Source organism: Perissodus microlepis, chromosome 14 (genome assembly GCF_051167445.1).
Source record: "Perissodus microlepis isolate ML-2025 ecotype Zambia chromosome 14, ASM5116744v1, whole genome shotgun sequence".
NCBI lineage: Eukaryota > Metazoa > Chordata > Actinopteri > Cichliformes > Cichlidae > Perissodus > Perissodus microlepis.
This window is the reverse complement of record NC_140474.1, coordinates 7,618,964-7,637,362: the sequence shown is the minus strand read 5'-3', so window position 1 is coordinate 7,637,362 and position 18,399 is coordinate 7,618,964. Positions and strand designations below refer to the sequence as shown.

General features: G+C 37.4%; 1 protein-coding gene across 2 annotated transcripts in view; it reads right to left on the bottom strand.

Moving 5' to 3' along the window:
- arhgap42b (Rho GTPase activating protein 42b) overlaps positions 1-16,079 on the bottom strand; it is a 77,991-nt gene extending 61,912 nt beyond the window's left edge. For both annotated transcript variants that reach the window (XM_084951961.1, XM_084951962.1), the window contains exon 1: positions 15,795-16,079. In XM_084951961.1, the coding sequence (XP_084808087.1) occupies positions 15,795-15,948 (154 nt within the window). In that variant the 5' untranslated portion in view covers positions 15,949-16,079. The remainder of the gene's footprint in view (positions 1-15,794) is intronic.
- Positions 16,080-18,399: the final 2,320 nt, after the last annotated feature.

Genomic DNA, 18,399 nt, shown 5'->3' with positions numbered 1-18,399 from the left:
TGAAATTGAAGGCACTCATTTGGCAAGTAAACATACAGGATAAAACCAGACGTTAAGAGTCATGCTTATTTAGGAGTGACTGAGCATAAAGCCGCGCATTAATTGTGCCTTTCATCTCAGCAATATTACCAAAATATCACCTTATCTGCACTCTTAGATATTCCACTGCCAAATTGGTAGACATCCATTAAATCTGCCCCCAAACTCAGTCTACCTCAAAATATTAAAGAAGCAAAGTCTGTGGATACTTTCAAGAAACTTTCAGAGAGGTTCTTCTTTAAGCATTTTGCTTAATATTGATAGCTGAATAATATTTGCAGAGGTAATTGACATTGATTGATGCCTTAGTACTATACGGCACATCTTGAGTAATCTTAATAGTTATAGAACAAATGTACTTTTATTTGAACAATACTAAATCTTCTCTCTCCTCAAAAGAACTGAATTTACAAATAATATAGGTTCAGAAGAGCTCAAGGTTTAGGAAATGGTGGCGTTTCTGTCGCTCAGAAAGGTAATGTTCAGTTACTCAGTCCAATGGTTTCATAATGGGGGAGAGAAATGTTAATTATGCAGCTGCAGTGACTATTATTTGCAAGCATGTTTTCTCATTCCATCTCTCTCTCTCGTTCTCTGTGTCTCTGTGTAACTGGTTTTATTTAGCTAATTGTACTTTATTTTTATTCTCTTTTCATTTTTTTCTCTTTGACATGTTAATGATTCTGTTTAATTTCTTGTTTTTAATGTATTTTTGTTTCATATCTCTGTAAACCATTGCATGTAATTTTGGCCTGTACAAATAAATTGACTTGAGCTGACTTCACAGATTTCAGCTTAATAACAAATGAAAGAGTCGACACAGACTTGAAATCTTTATATTATCAAAAGTAAATGTGATGGAGTCAGTTTGTATTGATTTCCTGTTCTTTAATCACAGAGTTATGGGCTGCTCATGGGAAACATTAAACTGTTAAAAAGATTGGGTGCTCTTCTTAAAAAGAAGGGAGTTGAATGAGCTTTGTAGAAAAAAATATATAATTATGAAACTGAAACAAAAAGGGATACTTTCAGCATCAGCATTCAAGTTATGCATCTCCTCAAAACTATACCTCAGCAAATGAGCAGCAACATAAATAAATAAATCAGTTCCCAATTTTTAAGGTTTTTCTTAAAGGTAAAAAAATGTCCTTCATTTCAACCTTTTTCAAACTACTAGATTACCCATAATAAGCATAGTGGTTGGGCACAAACTAGTTCAGAAGTTGGTCAATACTTTAGCGCTTTTCCTGAATAGCTTGAATAGCTAATAAAGATTACAATACTTTTGTTCGTTACTCACTCACTCTAATTAGTACTGAAAAAGAAACCACTGGTGAACCAATAATATCCTCTAAAAAGTGTGTATTGTTATTACTATTCAGTTTCTGCAGCTGTGTTATGAATTACGTGGGCACAAAGAAAGTAAAGACTAGGGAAACAATATAAGGTCTATATAATAAACCTGATATCACTGCTCTTTTTGAAACCAGAGTGTAATATGTGTGATTGTGTGTATTTCTGTATAATATTTATAGGTGAGGTGACTGACAGAGTTTTTTATACCCACATATAATGAACATTGATATGAAGATTGATTGATTTACACTTTAGATCTTATAATAAATTAGATATTTGTATAAATGTGCTTGTGAAAATAGATTTTAATATACATACGTGTGTGTGAATGAGTAATTGTAACCATGAAGGTACAAGGTGTGGAGATGGACAGTGCACAAGAGAACGGAAGAAGAGAGTGCAAGGTGGAGATGAGTGTCAGGGGTGATTTGTGGTTAAGGGATAGCAGCACATGTGAAAGGGAAGGCTTACTAGATGGTAGTGAGGCCTGCTATGATTTATTGTTTGGATTCAGTAGCACTAACAAAAAGACAGGAAGCTGAGCTAGCAGAGAGGTAGCAGGTTTGAAGAAGCTAAGGTTTTTACTAGGAATGACCAGAACGGACAGGGTTAGAAATGAGTATATCAGAGGGACAGCTGAGGTTGAGCGGTTTGGAGACAAAGAGAGAGGCAAGGCTGAGATGGTTTAGACATGTGCAGGGGAGGGAATTATGATATATTGAAGAAAGAATATAGAATAAGGAGCTGCCGGGCAGGAGGAAAAGAAGAAGATCACTGAGGAGGTTCATGGATATAGACAAGCAGAACATGCAGAGGGTTGGTGTGACAGAGGTGGATGATAGGCATATTGTGAGATGGAGGCAACTGATCCACTGTGGCAACCGCTAAAGGAAGCAGCTCAAAGAAGTAGAAGAACAAGATTTGAGTCTTTTGAGTCTTTCTGGTAAGATTCGCTTATAACTATACCTCAATGGGAAAACAAATGTACCACATTTTACTTTGGGCAATGTTTAAACAAGAGCTAGCGCAACAATTATGTATTTATTTTCTATTTAAATGCATTATTTACTAAGATCAGGAATTAGCACAAATAACTTTGACCTGCTGGTCATTAAATGTATATTCCAGAAAATATAGCACAACCACTTACAAAGAAACCGTCCCACTGAAACTAGCAGCAGCAAAGATAAATGGCAGGGGGATCAGTATAAAGCAAGATAAATGAACAGCTTGATTGTTTTATCCCCAGGGAAACAGTAAAGTTGTAATCAGCATAACATATTCCAGGCTTTATTGGTTTGAACGTGAATGTTTACTGTTGGAAATCTGCATCTAAATGCACAGACTCACTGGACAGTTTATTTGTTACACCTGTGCAAACTCAATGCATCTGGCATGCAGACATGGCCAAGAAAATCTACTCTGCTAAAGAATTAAAAGACCAGTCAAGAGACTTCATGAACATTCCATTGCTACTGGTGCCCAATAGGCTGCTGTCACCTAAGATTAGAAAAATTGAGGTTACAGTGGGCACAGGCTCACAAAATTGGCAGGGTAGTACCACTGGCTAATAGTAAGGCATTCTGGTAAATAGACAGCCATGCTGTCTATTTTGGCCAGGATACATATATATATAAACATATATCTATAGTATTAGAACATTGGAAACATGTTAATTTGTAATATGGGTAATGACATCGGTGTTGATTTGTGCTGTAACATTCATATGGTGGAGGTAGAAAGCACGAATCTCTCCTAACATGTACCTTGAACAGTTTGAGCTGCTCCTAGTGGTATAATGACAAGGGCTGCTTTCTGGTCCAATTTAAGCCTCTTGGGCCAATTTGAACATCATTTACACACAGCAGCCTAACTGGGCAGTTGCTGACTGTGTCCATCCCTTTATAACTACAGTGTTGTTATGTTCTAATGGGCACTTTCAGCAGGATAATGTGCTGTGTCACATAACTCATATAGTCTTAAACAGAGTTTGCAACTTAAATGTCCTCCACAGTCACTAGATTAGGGTGAATGTAGCTCGGGAGGTAGGGCATGTCATATACTAATCAGAAGGTTGGTGGTCCGATCCCTGGCTGCTCCACTTTGCATGCCTTCGGCATAATACTAACCTCAAGCTGCTCTCTGAGTATGAATGTGTGTGAATGTTAGATAGAAAGTACTAGAAAGCACAGAAAGAAGTGCTTGGGTGAATGAGACAAGTTCTAAAAAGTACTTTGAGTATTCAGGTAGAGTAGAAAAGCAACCATTTACCATATATTTCAAGATCCATCATGAAGGTGTTGGTTACAAATCTGTAACAATTTTGTGAAGCTATCATATATTAATAAGTATCAAAAACTCTAAGGAATGCTACCAGCACTTTGTTGAATGCATGCTATGAATAATTAAGGCAGTTGTAGCCTCCAATGCATAATGGACTGTCACTAAATACAATAAATGCAAAGTCTTCACAACTTCAAAAAGCAATGCAGTTTCTGTATTGGTCATATCAAGAAAATATAATAATATGCATCACATGTAACACTGTTACCAAACATCAGTAGTTCATTCTGTAAGAAAGGAAGAAAATATGGAACTAAGGACACATTGTATATAGGAACTATAGTCTCTGTGGTTCCCTGAATATTTCATCTTATTCTTAGACACCTATTCTGTCAGGAACAGGAATTTGGTGCATTCTGCTTTCAATATGTGTAGCGAAATGGTGCTATGTTTTTCACAGAAGTAATGAGAGGAACAAGCCTAACTCGTATAAGGCGTGAATCTGAAAATGTTACCACATGAACACTGGTATAAGAAAAAAATACTGATGCCTGAGTAAGAGAAGTGAAAAAAGGAAGCAACCCACTTCTGATTTTACTTCATTACATTAAACACCTTAAAACATTGTTGTCTAATTATATACTCAGCACACATTTTAGCTCAGTCTGCACTGAATTTTCCTATTAGAGTATTTAACTTGCAGCAATGATTCTTCTCAGAGTGGGAATGCAGTAAGAGGTAACTGAAGGAACAATAGTATTGTGTACCATCCTCCTGTATAGGTTTTAATCAAAGAGCAGAGGTCTGACCACCCAGGCAAGACGTTACTGGATGGAAAAGCTACGCCAGTTAGTGCCCAGTGTGAGAGATATGAGAAAGGACTATAGCTGTCAGTCATCGCACAACAAAACCCCCTGGGTACAACCTTTATCTCATCTCCAGGGCAACCACATACTACCAAATTCCATCTGCTGACAGCGCCTGACAAAACACAGACAACACTACATTTGAAACTGAAAGTCTTCCTGCAAACACTGCATACTTATTTCACTATTAGGACTTGACTAATACGGATAGTCATAGCAGTCATACACTCTACAAGAGCAATTCAGTTATTTTTAGTTTTGGGGTGGCAACTATATCTCAGTCAATAAAACATATAGTTTCTATGTCTGGTTGAACCACATAATCATGATTATGGTACTTTTATATGTAAGGTACCAAATTAACACCCTCCTGGGTTTTAGTATCCAAAGCATGAAAAAGAAAAAATTTCCCCAGCAGGAAATCAAACATTATTACTTCATTTTCTGTAAAACGCACTGATACTATGTTGAAATCCATTTAGCAATTTCTAGTTGATCCAGGCTTCAGTTTAATACAAGAAACTTCCTCCTAGTATGTCAACCTTTTAAACCCAAGTCGCAAAGATGGTGGTTATGAAACAATTACATTTCTGAAACCCTCACTAAGTTCAAAATAAGTTTTAAAGTTGACAGACTTCCTCTACACAAAAATCCCTGCAAGCTCAAGAAACATATCTTAAAAGAATCTTAGAAACTATCCAATTGACCTGCTAAATTTCAGGCATATTACAACATCTGTCTGCTGCACTCCCGGTTCACCGTACAATGTGACTGACATACTCATTATAACACTAATTACACAGCAGCATCCTTGTTGTGCTTTCACTCTAAATAATTCTTTGGGGTTATAATGAAGTACCTTAACACAAATTAATGCGGAAAAGCTTTTAAAACCTTAAGTCGCAGAAATAAATGTGTTCCATTAAGAAGCCTTACTATGCACTCGTCTCCAGTTTGTGCTAAATAGCTACAAGTTTTCACTTCCCCCAAATGACTCACAGTGAGTTTAAGATATTCTGTGTCACATTTACAAGCTACATTTCTTGACTTTGCTATACATCTTTGCCTTCCTTGAGGCACACAAACAAAAAAAAGCAATCTGCAATAATGTTCTTTTTTTGTAGAGACAGCTCACTCTTTGCCTATATATCAACATTGCAATGAGAAACACCGTAGCTACTTTATCTTGTCAGTGAGACACTGCTGATTTCAGATGAGAAGGTCTTCAAAGGGGAAAGCTTTTGTGCACCAAGCTTAATGAGAGATGGGGAGATCTCTTTGATGCAACAGTAGGGTGCATTGTGCCACTTTGATTCCATTTGGAGGGATTGTAATGGAAGAGCGGCCCTTCAGGTAAGGCCTCTTCCACCTGCTTACTATTACGTTTGCCTGTCAGTCACCCAGCAGGGGAGATAGTGCATCAGAGCCAGCAGACAGTCCTTTGCACTCACGGAGCATACCGAAACTTTCCCACCGCAAGCTGTTGTTCGAAACAAAGCCTCATCTAATATATCCAGCTGTAGCATCAAGCAACACCTTTAACAGGCAGTTTTACTCAATTCTGGAGTTCAGCAGTTAGAGTGTTTACTACTAGTTTTTGTTCAGGTCTTTTTGGATTAGGTCATTAACATGGGATGGTAATCAGCTGTAGCTTAGCCTACTTAGAATAAACCCTGCCTAACAATACAGCTTTGTAACCAAAATGTAATAGTTTATTTATGTAACAAGACTCCCCACACTAATAGAGAGCTTAGGATTTCCACAAACATATGGCTATGTAATTACAATTTCCAGCAGATTGTTGTTTACTTTTACGTGTTCATTAGAGATAAATGGGATTCATGGATAGTCTGTTGTTACTGGTGAATGGTGAAAAACATAGCTCTCAAATGTTGACATCATGTGCCATTAATGGCATTGTCAGCGATACATATCCAGCAATGACTGTAACTTGCATTTGTAGTAGGCAACTTTGTCCACAGTAACTCTAGTATTTTTAGCAGATTCAACCCCCTAATGTGGTTTAAGATGGGATAATAAATTAGCAACTCATGAGAGGTCTTAATATGAATGTATTAAGCACTAATGGAAGAGATTCAGTTTGAAATCTTGGGTTTAGAAACAACAGCATATCTACAAAATACTTCACAGTTAAAATCCTACATGGTAGTCCCCCGTGTTCCAATTACAACAGTTGTTTTCTCATTTCAAAACAAAGAAAGTTAATCCAGCAATTTAGTATTTTTTAGAAGAATTGCACGTCATTATTGTGAAGCTAGGTATCGTTATGTTTCAATTATTTTATGCACTAAAGTGAATTTGTCATTTACAATGACTTATATCCAAAAATCTTCTTTTATGCCTATTAAGTATTGGCTAATTAATTCTTTCAACAAATTTGTTAGGGTTCACAGAATGAAAGAGGAAAAACACCATCTTTCCCCACATGTTCATGCAGAATACACATCTGCATAATTTTCAGCTATCTAAATTTCTGAAAACAACTTAGAAGATGGAAGATACTGACACTGAGTCTTTGATGTGAGGCTGATGCAATGCTACAGCCTATTCTTTAGCGGCAAAGAAAAAGATCAGAGTTATTACCCCTGCAATTCTGCGGGATTGAAAAAAAATGAAAGGCAGACAGGCCAGCACCTACCATTTATCACTAGGTCTACTTCCTTTAGACTGAGTTGAGAGATTTTCTTTCAGAAGACACATAGACACATGGTACAAATTCTAACAGAGATGAACTTATTTCTCAAAAAAGTTCTGATAAAATCAGCTCGATTACTACTTTGTAGTAACAGTAGTAACAGTTCTCAAAGGCCTTTTTCAATATAAGACTTAACGAAGCATGTATTTAGTAAAAGAACAGCTAAGTACAGACTTTAAAGAAAGCTAATTCAGTTTGCAAAAAAATCACTTTTTCATAATGTTTTATTTCAACCCACTGTGGACAAATATAAAGGACAAATCTTTTTAGTCAGTATATACTGGTACACATTTAGTATACATTTGCTGTGGAAAAAGTCCACCCATCATTTCTTTACATTTTGCTTCCAAGGAGTCAGACTTTCTTGTCATTTTTCTAAAGCGGTCTTCAGTTGTCCTCCAAGTTTTCCGAAGGACATTTAGCTTTTTCGCTTTTTTACAGTTTAGGCCTTGTCACTAAACACTGACCTATGAACGATTCAAGCGGATAAAAGACACCTTACTCCAGGGATGAACCAGTGTTATGTCAACACACAACAGGCACCAATTTAAAATTATATTTTTAAAAAAATTGTTAAATGCAGCATATTCCAAAAACATAATTTGTTCCCATTTGTTTAGCTCAATCTATGAAAAAGGACAACGAAAGCACAATTTGACAAGCAAAAAATAGTATTTTTCCACCAACGAGGTGATTTCAAATGAGTGGCATATTTCAGCATGGTGAACAGTTAGTCCTTCAAAACATGACAAAACAGTTTGAGAAAACTGGACAAGTAGAGGACAGAAAATGAAATGTCAGGTCTAAAAAACTATCTACAACAGATGAACAGTATCTGAAAGTCAAATCCTTAAGAAAAAATCCCCCAGCAAATATCTGACACAGGCCCCAAGAGATGTAGCCCTCTCTTTAACTGATCTACTGTTCACCAAAGCCCCATCAGAAGCAGCCTCACTTGAAGTGTGGCGGTCAAGAACTCAGTCTTAAGAAAAGGAAGAGGTAAAAGGCTGAAGAATACCAAACTACATATGATGTGATGACATTTTTGGTTCAAAATGTCACCAATAAAAGAGTGAGTATCTAGAGCCATCTGTAAATCATGGTGATTTTTGTAATGGTTTAGGGCTGCATTTCAACCCTAAACCAGCTATTCAGTTGATACACTGTGAATGACAAAATTATGACCAAATGTGGCAATGATCTCAAACACACTTCTAATGCATTAAAAGCACTTGCTATAGGAAAACCACCCAATGGAACACTTAGTCATGACTGCCTCTTGGCCTTTTAAGAGCCCACACCACAAAATTAGCGAAGCAGTGTGGGTCCTTCTTGACAGAATGGAACAAAAGGCAGCCAACATCCAAAGGAAAGCTTTGAATTTCCTCAAGAATCCTCGAGAACACTTCCTGAATGCTCTTAAAGAAATTATTAGAAACCTCGTTTAAGAGAGTTCAGGCTGAGTTGAGGAGGGAAGGTTGCCCTACCAAATATTGACTTTCAAGCTCACTAGAATTGTACAAACTCTGTTTTCACTGTATTATACTGCATTTCCATGTATTACACATTTGAATAAATCACTGCACCTACTTTCAGATTTTCCAAGCAAAATCTTAACTTGCCTGGGGATTCGGAAACATTTTACACAGTATTATATATACATTTATATATTTCAGTTTGTATTCAGGATGACACACACAAAAAATATTGAATGATTAATTATTGAATTTTGAATGTTATGGAGGTGAAATACATATGAACCACAATACCTGGCATTCAGTGTAAGTCAGCTAACTGTAAGCTTGAGAACGGTGTACTCTTTGTGACAATCAGTTTGACTGACAGACTAACAACAGTGCTTCAGAGCAGACCTCAATATGAAGTCTAACACATTTTCTTGCACAGTCTGAAGGGAAGCAGCTTTTAGGAATACAACGTCTAATCCTTTTATCAAAATCTGTTCACATAATATCCACGTCTCCAGCAGCTATGCTTACCGCTTCTCTCAGCTTTATTGCTAAACAAGTCGCATAATTTACCTCTACATTTCATTTCCATTACATGAGTCAAAATTCATCAATGTTGTCAAAGTAGCACCAATATATTATAAATGGCATAATCCGGCAACACACAGTCTGCCTTAGTCACAGTCCAACAGACACAGACACTGAGAAAGCAGATACACACACCCACACAGTAAAACAGAATGATGTCAGGCCAAATGCTATCTGAGGGCGGATGGGGGATGGTTATACAAGCATGTTTACAGGACATTTCCTGTGGCTGAGCCTTGGGAGCATCATCTGTCCTCAGACAAACAAACACTTAGAGTTCCCAAAGCTGAAAGCTATTGTGAAATCACTTTTGACAAAAGCCTACAAGTCATCTTTTTATTTAATAAAATAGCAGCAACTAATTATAACTATATTGAGTTACATAAAAGCATTAAATTATTTAAGCACAGTTGGAAGAATTGCTGTTTACATATTTTTTAAATACAGATTTTTTTTAAATAACAGTCCCCGTGCGTGTCAGCCATTCATTATTGTATATCCTAAGGAGGAAGCATCACTCCGTCACTGCTGAAAGGCATGGCTATGGGGCGGTGGCAGAGATATATTATCAGGTAGCATAATAAAACCATGTCTTCCATTTTATACTAAGCTCATCTGTCTCCACTCACTGAAACGCATTAGATGTCACAAAAGTTAATACTTAAGATCTAGAAATCTTTTTTGCTTTCAATTAGAACTTGTTATCTTGCAGGAAGATAACATTAGACAGCATCTGGAACACCTGGAATTTTGGATTGAATTTTTTTGGGAACCCCAAGCTCTGGGCCAGAACAGTGGATATCTGGAGGATGTGTGGTGATGCACAATTAACCAAAGTACATTCTGATGACACTAAGTGCAAGGAACAAACTGTTTGTTCACTGTGTTACAAATACGTACAAATTATGTATGACGGACACAAGCTGTCACCCAAAAGAATGTGTGCCCATGTCTATGTAGGTCTTTAGAGATTCCCTTGCCAAAGTAAGACCAGCTATGGCTCATCATTTTTCACATTCTTCATACATATTTATAAATGTCACTAGCCTGTCAACCATGAGTATATTCTCTGTATCTGTAACTATTCATGGTTCACTGATGCTACCTTTATCACTTTTTTCTGTTACAGCAGCATGGTTTAACTCATTCTATAGAAAATACAGCAAGAGTATCTGTGTCCAAATTTCTTAAAGGATGTTGTAGAACCTGTAATGTTAATCAAACAATTTGCTGCATAGTAAAGACACTGTCATCACATAAGTTACAGAAGGTACCAAATAGATTTCATATAAGAAACACTAGCCTCCAATTCTGTGGCTTTCTGCTCTTATACTCTTAAAATAAACTTGCCAACCACATGTTAAATGTATGATAATTTACCTTGTATCTGTGGTTCTCCCACCCTTCTCCCAAAGTGATAATTAGTGAATTAATGCAGTTAAGTATAGGGTATAATAAATACTAGTAATTTACAACAGGTGTAAACCGTGCAACTTACATCCACCTGACCAAATTACTGTTGATACATAACACTGTTTAAACAGCGTGTTTCAGAAATCTTTAAACCACAACCTTCATCATTAGTATTAATATGAAGAGGGACAAAGAAGTTTACATTTTTTTCTCTTAGTGATAAATTGGGAATAGCACTGACACATGCAAGCAACATGTGTCAGTATGTATTCTATGTAATGTCACCACTTGTGTAATTTTTCACAATAGAGCATGGATCCTCAGACAACCTTGACGTCAAGAATCATTACTAGTGACGAGAGTTGGGCTTAAAAATAGACGAAGTCACAATCTCTAAAACTGAAGGCACATTAGCTTAGGAGTAGGACGAGAATGTACTTTGTTTTCCTGGACATTAGCAAGGTTTTACAAAGTTAAACTATCAATAGCAAGTTTTACTGTAACGTCCTCAGGCTCCTAAAGGTAGGGCTGGGCCATATCATACCGTTCACGGTAATACCGGTATAATTTTGGGCAACGATAGAAAAATGAAATATCGCGATAGAATATGGGTAAAACGCGCATGCGCAGTGCCTTTGTTTTCATACGCACACGTCGGAAAAAGCATGGCGGCGAAAGCGGATCGTTAAATGAAACGGATGAACCAGAATTGGTTTGTAAAAATGCTGCAACTTCAGTGGTGTGGAACTGGTTTAGCTTTCGTCCGTCAGATACACAACAAAGCACTATTTTTGGTAGAGCATGCTAGCGGGCCGTCGTTATTACCGTGTTTTTGGAAAATACAGCACACTTAAAATCAATCCTTTGATTTTTCTGAAAATCGACAGTGCCCCTTATAATCCTGTGGGCCTTATGTATGAATTCTGGTTGTGTTTACTGACCTCGAAACGATTTTATGTGGTACACGGCGCTCGAAAATCTGTCAAATGTTGTAGTACGACTTTGCTAAGCTACGAACCCGCACCGCTTGATGGATTGTCAGAGCATTACGGCTGCCGTAGGCAGGCGCCTCGCGGTGTGATACGTACTGTGCTTCAACATAATATTACCGTATTGTGTGTGTATAACCTCTTTTTAAGTTTTGTGGATATTATACATGGTTATGCTGAGGATGTGTCAACCAATTTCCACTGGAAATGCCTTTTGGTTAAACTGTCAGCAAGGAATTTGCATTTGCACTGTTACATTTTTATATAACTTTAATGCACATAAAAAACAGCTGCTTGTTTAAGTGAAAATACATTGATGTTTTTTTTTTTTGCACTAATAAAGTTGTGGAGTTGTAAAGTATTTTGTCTAGTGTCAATTATATCGTCAGTTATATCGTTATCACAAATTTTCAAATGTATATCGTGATAAATATTTTTGGTCATATCGCCCTGCTCTACCTAAAGGTATCTGAATTGTGGTGAGATGGCAACCTTTTGACTACTACAATGCAGTCATATCCCATCAGATTTCAGCGACTGCCCCAAAACATTTATGCTGAAGTATTGCCATTTTGTCAGATTGGAAGTGATCCAGGGTTTATGACGAATTGTCCTTGATGAGCTTAACGAACAGGACTTCAAGAATAGTTTCAAAAGTGGCTGGAGTGCTGGGAGCTGTGTATCCCTGCAACAAGTCACTAGTTAGAGATGATTGGTAAGGTCTTTGAGTTGTATATTCACAGTCAAAGAACCTTTTGATTGTATCTTGCATATCATACCATAATGATCGTAATATATGCGTGTCATGTTTGTTCCTGACCTCAGCTTAGACAGCCTTTCCAATCTTCATGAAACTGAGCCTATATAAAGTACCAAAGGTACAGAGATTTGTAATATCTAAATGGTGATTGATTCATGAAAAGCTACAGTTTCTTTTATCTGTGTATTTGCATAAAGTAACTGCACGATCAAGGCTGGTTCGTGAGCATACGGAAACATTTGCACATTCATATGCACATTACAGGTATATTTTAACAGTCATCACAGAGATTAAGATGTAGCAAGTTGAGCAGTTTAAGGTATTTGGCTGGTATTTTCTTTAAAGTATCTTTGAGAACTAGTCAAAGTCCTTCTGTCTCACTGTTTTCTGTTTCTTTATGTAATCCCAGACCACCTCCATGTTGAGACCAGAGCTCTGAGGGGACCATACCATCTGTTAGTCTTCTTGTTCTACATATGACTAGAAATAGTTTTTTACGACTTTGGCTGGATGTTTGGGGTTGTTACCAGATTACAGAATTAATTTTCAACTGATGACAAAAAGTTAAAGATATCGTGTGAGGTAAGTATTTAAACATTTAAAATGTCTTAAACTTTGGCCCAACTAATAGAGTGCATCTAAAATGTGAAAACGTCACAGACTCCAGACAAAAGTGTTTCCTTCACTACAGCAACAATGGTAGTCACAAAATTTCTTTTCTAATTCTAAAAGCCAGAAAAGCACCCTCTTTAATTACCCATAACAAACATATGCTTGACTTTATATGGAGCCGGTTAGTGCAGTTTCAGTACATGTCCAACCACTTTGCAGGTAATACATTAACAACCTGGCTCAACAGACCTCATTCACTCAGACAGCATTTAAAGAAAAATGCATTATAGGATACTTTACAGCTGTGAAACATGAGATGATAACTATTAGGAAAAAAGATCCATTAAATATCTTCCAGTAATGTCACCGCTGATGACAGGTCATAAAGGGTCATAAACCTCTACGGCGTCCCAAGTTAAAGACCATCAATAATTTACTTCCGTCTCTCCACTTCCTGCACTCTCTCCCTACCCCTGACTGAAACTGGGCATTCAGTTAAAGGACTGAGACACTCATGACTACAAAGGAAAGACAAACACAATGGAAAATTCCTTCCAAGTAGCTCAAACACTGGTAATGTTGTGGTCATGTTTAAGGATTATTTACTGTGGAAGATGACGCACTAACACGAAACACTGGTTAATAAGAATTTCTCATTTCAAACTTCAATATAGCAACAGATCAGCTAGATGGAGGGGTGTGTAGGTTGGGATCTAGTAGAGCCTTAACTATGCAGTGTTTCTACATCAATAAACCCATCAAAGGCAATCAAAGTCTCAAACCACTTGCCACTGTCTTGCATGCATAGTCTATCTTGAAGTCTTAAGGTCTTATTTGGTATTAAAAAATTTGCGCAGGCCTTTGACATATCCTCCCTGTTGTGAATAAAACATTGAGAAGGGTATTACTGTCCACCTATGATGCCCTGTCCACTGACGGAACAGTTTTCCTGCAAAAAAGGTATGAAATAGGTTTGGCCTTCAGCTGCCCTGAGAAATACTAGAGTCAGCAATACAACGGTATGACAGGGTGATACAAATACTAAGTGCTCCTCACTTTTGTTGATCTGATGTACGCTTAGTACAGATATATGGAACTGAAACCAGAAGGAAGAAATACAGCACAACACCGCAAAGAGCTTAAACTTAAAAGTCACTTTGTTAAACACTGTATGCCTTTGTGTTCATTTATCAATATAAATTTCCATTATACTCATTCTGCCAGACTAGATACTGAAAAAACAAAGATGTGGTTATTATAAGCATCAGTGTCCTGTTTTTCAAATTGGCTGATTAGTCCAGAAGAGTTAATTAAGTCAAGACGTGTCATTTGTGAGATCAAGTTAATTTGTTTTGGACTATTATAATTTAGGCCATTAAAATTCAGTTCAGTGCTCAATACACAGCAGACACAAGCCTAGTTTTACTTACTATCCCATGGTATGGTATATTAACAGTCAATGGCTGTGAGCACAGGAGCACCGCTCACTTGCCATTGAAACCTTTGGTTTGTCAGGGCCACCCAGTCAGAAGAAAGTTTGCTAAAAGGAAGGGTGAAAATCTTGTCTCAAAAAACCCCTATGAATTTGGGGTCTGCACCAAGTAGTACAAGATACCTCTGAACTGTGAATCACACTTGGACTCTAAAAGAGTCCAAGAAGAAATACACAAAAAATTGTTAAATTGCATAATAGATCCGCTTAAATGTGTAAATTGTTGGATATTGCAACCTTACTCCCTGCTTAAGGTGCAATTTCAGCTTCGCTGCCTCAAGCACAAGAGCAGCAAAAAGCAAAACATATAGGAATGGTGATTAAAAAGGTAAGAGCATGACAAGAATGATGCCGTCTCACAGCAAAGTCTGACAGACCCATGTTGAGTTTAACTGTGGGGAAAAAAAATACAGTGGTGAGTGATGGGTTAGTGTGCACACTGTGGCACAATGCTGTGCCCTTCCCATTCTATTTCAACCCAGCTGTTTTCCATTTTTATTAGACCTATATTTCTAATCTTTCTCCATTTCACAGACACACTTCTGACGTTAACAGACCAAACTCCTTCCCCACAGGGAAAGAGCAGGAAGTCGACTTTAATCAGCACGGTGGAATCTGAGACCTAACTTGGAATTTGAGAGGACAATGACCTCTCAAATTGAATGCTGGCATCCTCACTGACATCCTCATGCAGACATTAAAGCCCACAATATGTATTTTCCTTACTTCTGAGAGGTGACTCTTCAGAGAAAAAACGTTTTCTATCAATGAATTAACCCCCAGTATTGTTATCCATATGTCAGAAAGTGGCTTTATGATTGAATATTAAAGCAGAGGAAACCCACTTATATGACACTAACAGTTCTGACACTGGGATTTGTTAGACAAGCTTCTGCATGCATGCATTGAAGCCAGGGAAGCAGACACAAAGCAAACAAATCCCTTGCAATGCAACAACCTTAATAATGAATTATGTGGCTTTTGTATAGATTTAAACTTTTCACTATTAATATAAATGTTTCCCAGTAGGACAACAATTATTCAGCTCCCGGTGGCTTCAGTTCAAAGAGAGACGGGACCATTCAAACACTAGCACAAAAGTCTTAAAAGAAATATAATGAATGTGTCCGCTAATTGAAAGTCGCCTCTAGGTTTTAGGTAGTTTTATTTGTGGACTGAAAGAATTAAAAAAAAGGCCATGCTGGGCTACTTACTCTTGAGCGCAGTGATTAGCATATTCCCATCCTTAATGAGGTCTTTGATGAATTTATTTGTCCGCTCCAGTTCTATTTCATGGCATTTCAGACGCTCTCTGAAGTCCGGACTGTCCAGGAAAGAGTCACTAAACTCCAAAGTGGGGAGTCCCATTGTCCCTCAACGGCAATGCTGGCTTTTAAACTCTGTAACTAGGCATACAAAGGTTTTTTACTTTTCATCACGTAGTTCCGATGTAATAGCCACTTCTAAGTTCCCCCTAAAAACTTTTCCTGCTCCGCTTAGTTCCTCACTTCCGCTTTGATTTTCTTCGCTTTTTTTGTCGGCTACCTTAAAAAACAGTGGTCGTATGACTCCTGCTGGTTAGTTTTGGACAGATTACAACAAATGTGGCAGGTCCATCATTAACTTATGCAACGAAAAAAGTTATTTTGAAAAATTAAGCTGATTTCTGCGTTTCACACTAAACCTCCTAATTACGTTAATAATAATAATGATAATAACAATAATAATAATGAAGAAGAAGAAGAAGAAGAAGCGAAAAACAAAAAAAAAATCAACCTATTTATCTCTATATCAACTACAAATGACTGAAAAGAGACAATATATAGAGAGATTAAAATTTGAATTCAGTTTCTGTGGAAATACAAACAAGAATTGCCAATTGCGACAATTTTGGAACTAATTTTTGTTTTGCCTCAGATACAACCACAGTATGCAATGCTATAGAAATCTTTTGCATTAAAAAAAAAATCCATTTATTTCTTAAATGACCTCTGTCACTTTTGTTATTTTACGATATCTTAGCACACACTTAAAGCGTCTACTGCACCAAATATACTGTTTTTTGGTCAAATTATGCCAGTGGTGCTGCTTTCTAATATTGTGAACTGTAAACTCTGCAGATGTCCATTGCATCTCACTGGCATCATCGAGAGCTTAAGAAGAGGGATCTAAACTAATACCTTGGTAAATGGAAGTAATTAAGCTAGAGCCTAGTTGGAGTCAGGGATTTGTCACATTCTCTTCATGCTAAAGGTTAGCAATAATGATTTTACACTCCAGGTAAATATCTTGGTAGGTGTGAAGCACAGACTTTGTCACCAGTCACACTAAATCCTTTGGATGACTGTTTTTACCTTTGATGCTTTACACTGCCAGAGGGAGAGAAAGAGGCTTTATCTCTGAACAAAGATTAAAGTAATAACTACACGAAGATGCAGATACTGCAGCAATGACTATAATCAAAACCCACAAATGAAAAAGCAATAACAACCTAATGCTTCAAAATTAAGAGCAGACTGGAGCTCTGTAAGTAGAGACAAGCTTTTTCTAAGTTTCACCCTGTGGCCTTGTACATTTCTGCCTTGGTAACTAACTAGCAACCGTTCCTAACAACACACCTGATCTTACTCTAGGTAGCAGTGAGGTAAATCAGCAGAGACAGATAGCCTTTACAGGCAAAGTCATGTGACTGCAGCTGAATTGTTACTGTGTGTTACCATCAGATTCCAGCAATGGCCAGTAGGTCTGTAGTCAAACTATATTTTCAAATACAGTAAGATAAAAAAAAAAAAAAATAATCTCAATTTCAAAATGATACATATGAGTGTTTCTGAGATGTGAGCAAGCTGCAGTGTTTTAATATAAAAGTTTTTCACTGAGAACCATAAAACTAAAGTGCACAATGCACTGCAATCCATAGGTGAGCGATATAAGTTCAAGCTTTTACCACCTGAAAAAGATCCATCCCTATTACCATCTGTGGGTTACTCTTTCAGCTGTGATTATCTGTAGGGTTGACAGTTAACTTTCCTCTGACTGCAACTCACAGATGAAAATGCCTCACTTATAGCAGAAGCGAGTTACACTCAAACAGCTGCAAGCATGTGGAACTGGAACAAGGACTGGCCTCTGGCTGCACCTGAGGAATCAAAAACAGTGGGAGCATGTGTGTCCTTACACGTGTGCGTTTACGGTGATGAAATCTCAAGTCTGGGAATGAAACTCAACAGGATCCTGGAGGGATTCATTTAGAGGTGTAACACTCATTGTGGCCAGCATTAAAATATTTCATTTGCATGTGATAAAAAAGTCCAGGGAGCCCAGTTTCTCTGGGGATGTGATTAGCTATAATAATGTTTTCTGGTATATTGTTGTAGGAAAGCAAGTGGTTCAATGAACAAGTAATTCCACAAAAATAAAGATAAATATGTGCTGGTTTCCAGCCATATGCTGCATTTGTAGAAATCTTGCAAAAAAAAAAAAGTGGTCAAAAATACCGCCTTAACAACACACCAGTGGAGACTTGAGGACGAGTGGTTAGCTGTATGAAGCATGGCTAATTGCAATCTAAAATAGCCGCCTGTAGAGTCTTTGAGGTAAATTTGGTTTAATTAAGATGAGACTCAATAGAGAACTGTGCCCCTGTACTCCTCACTCATGAAGGCATTCGCACATTCATATTAGTCATGCCAACATGAGTCTATTGAGAGGCGGTGCACATATCGTTTTCCGTGAATTCACCTAAGGAGACCAACTATGACCCATTAAAGGACAGTCTTGGAGCATTTGCACACACATATACAAGCCACTCATGCTTGA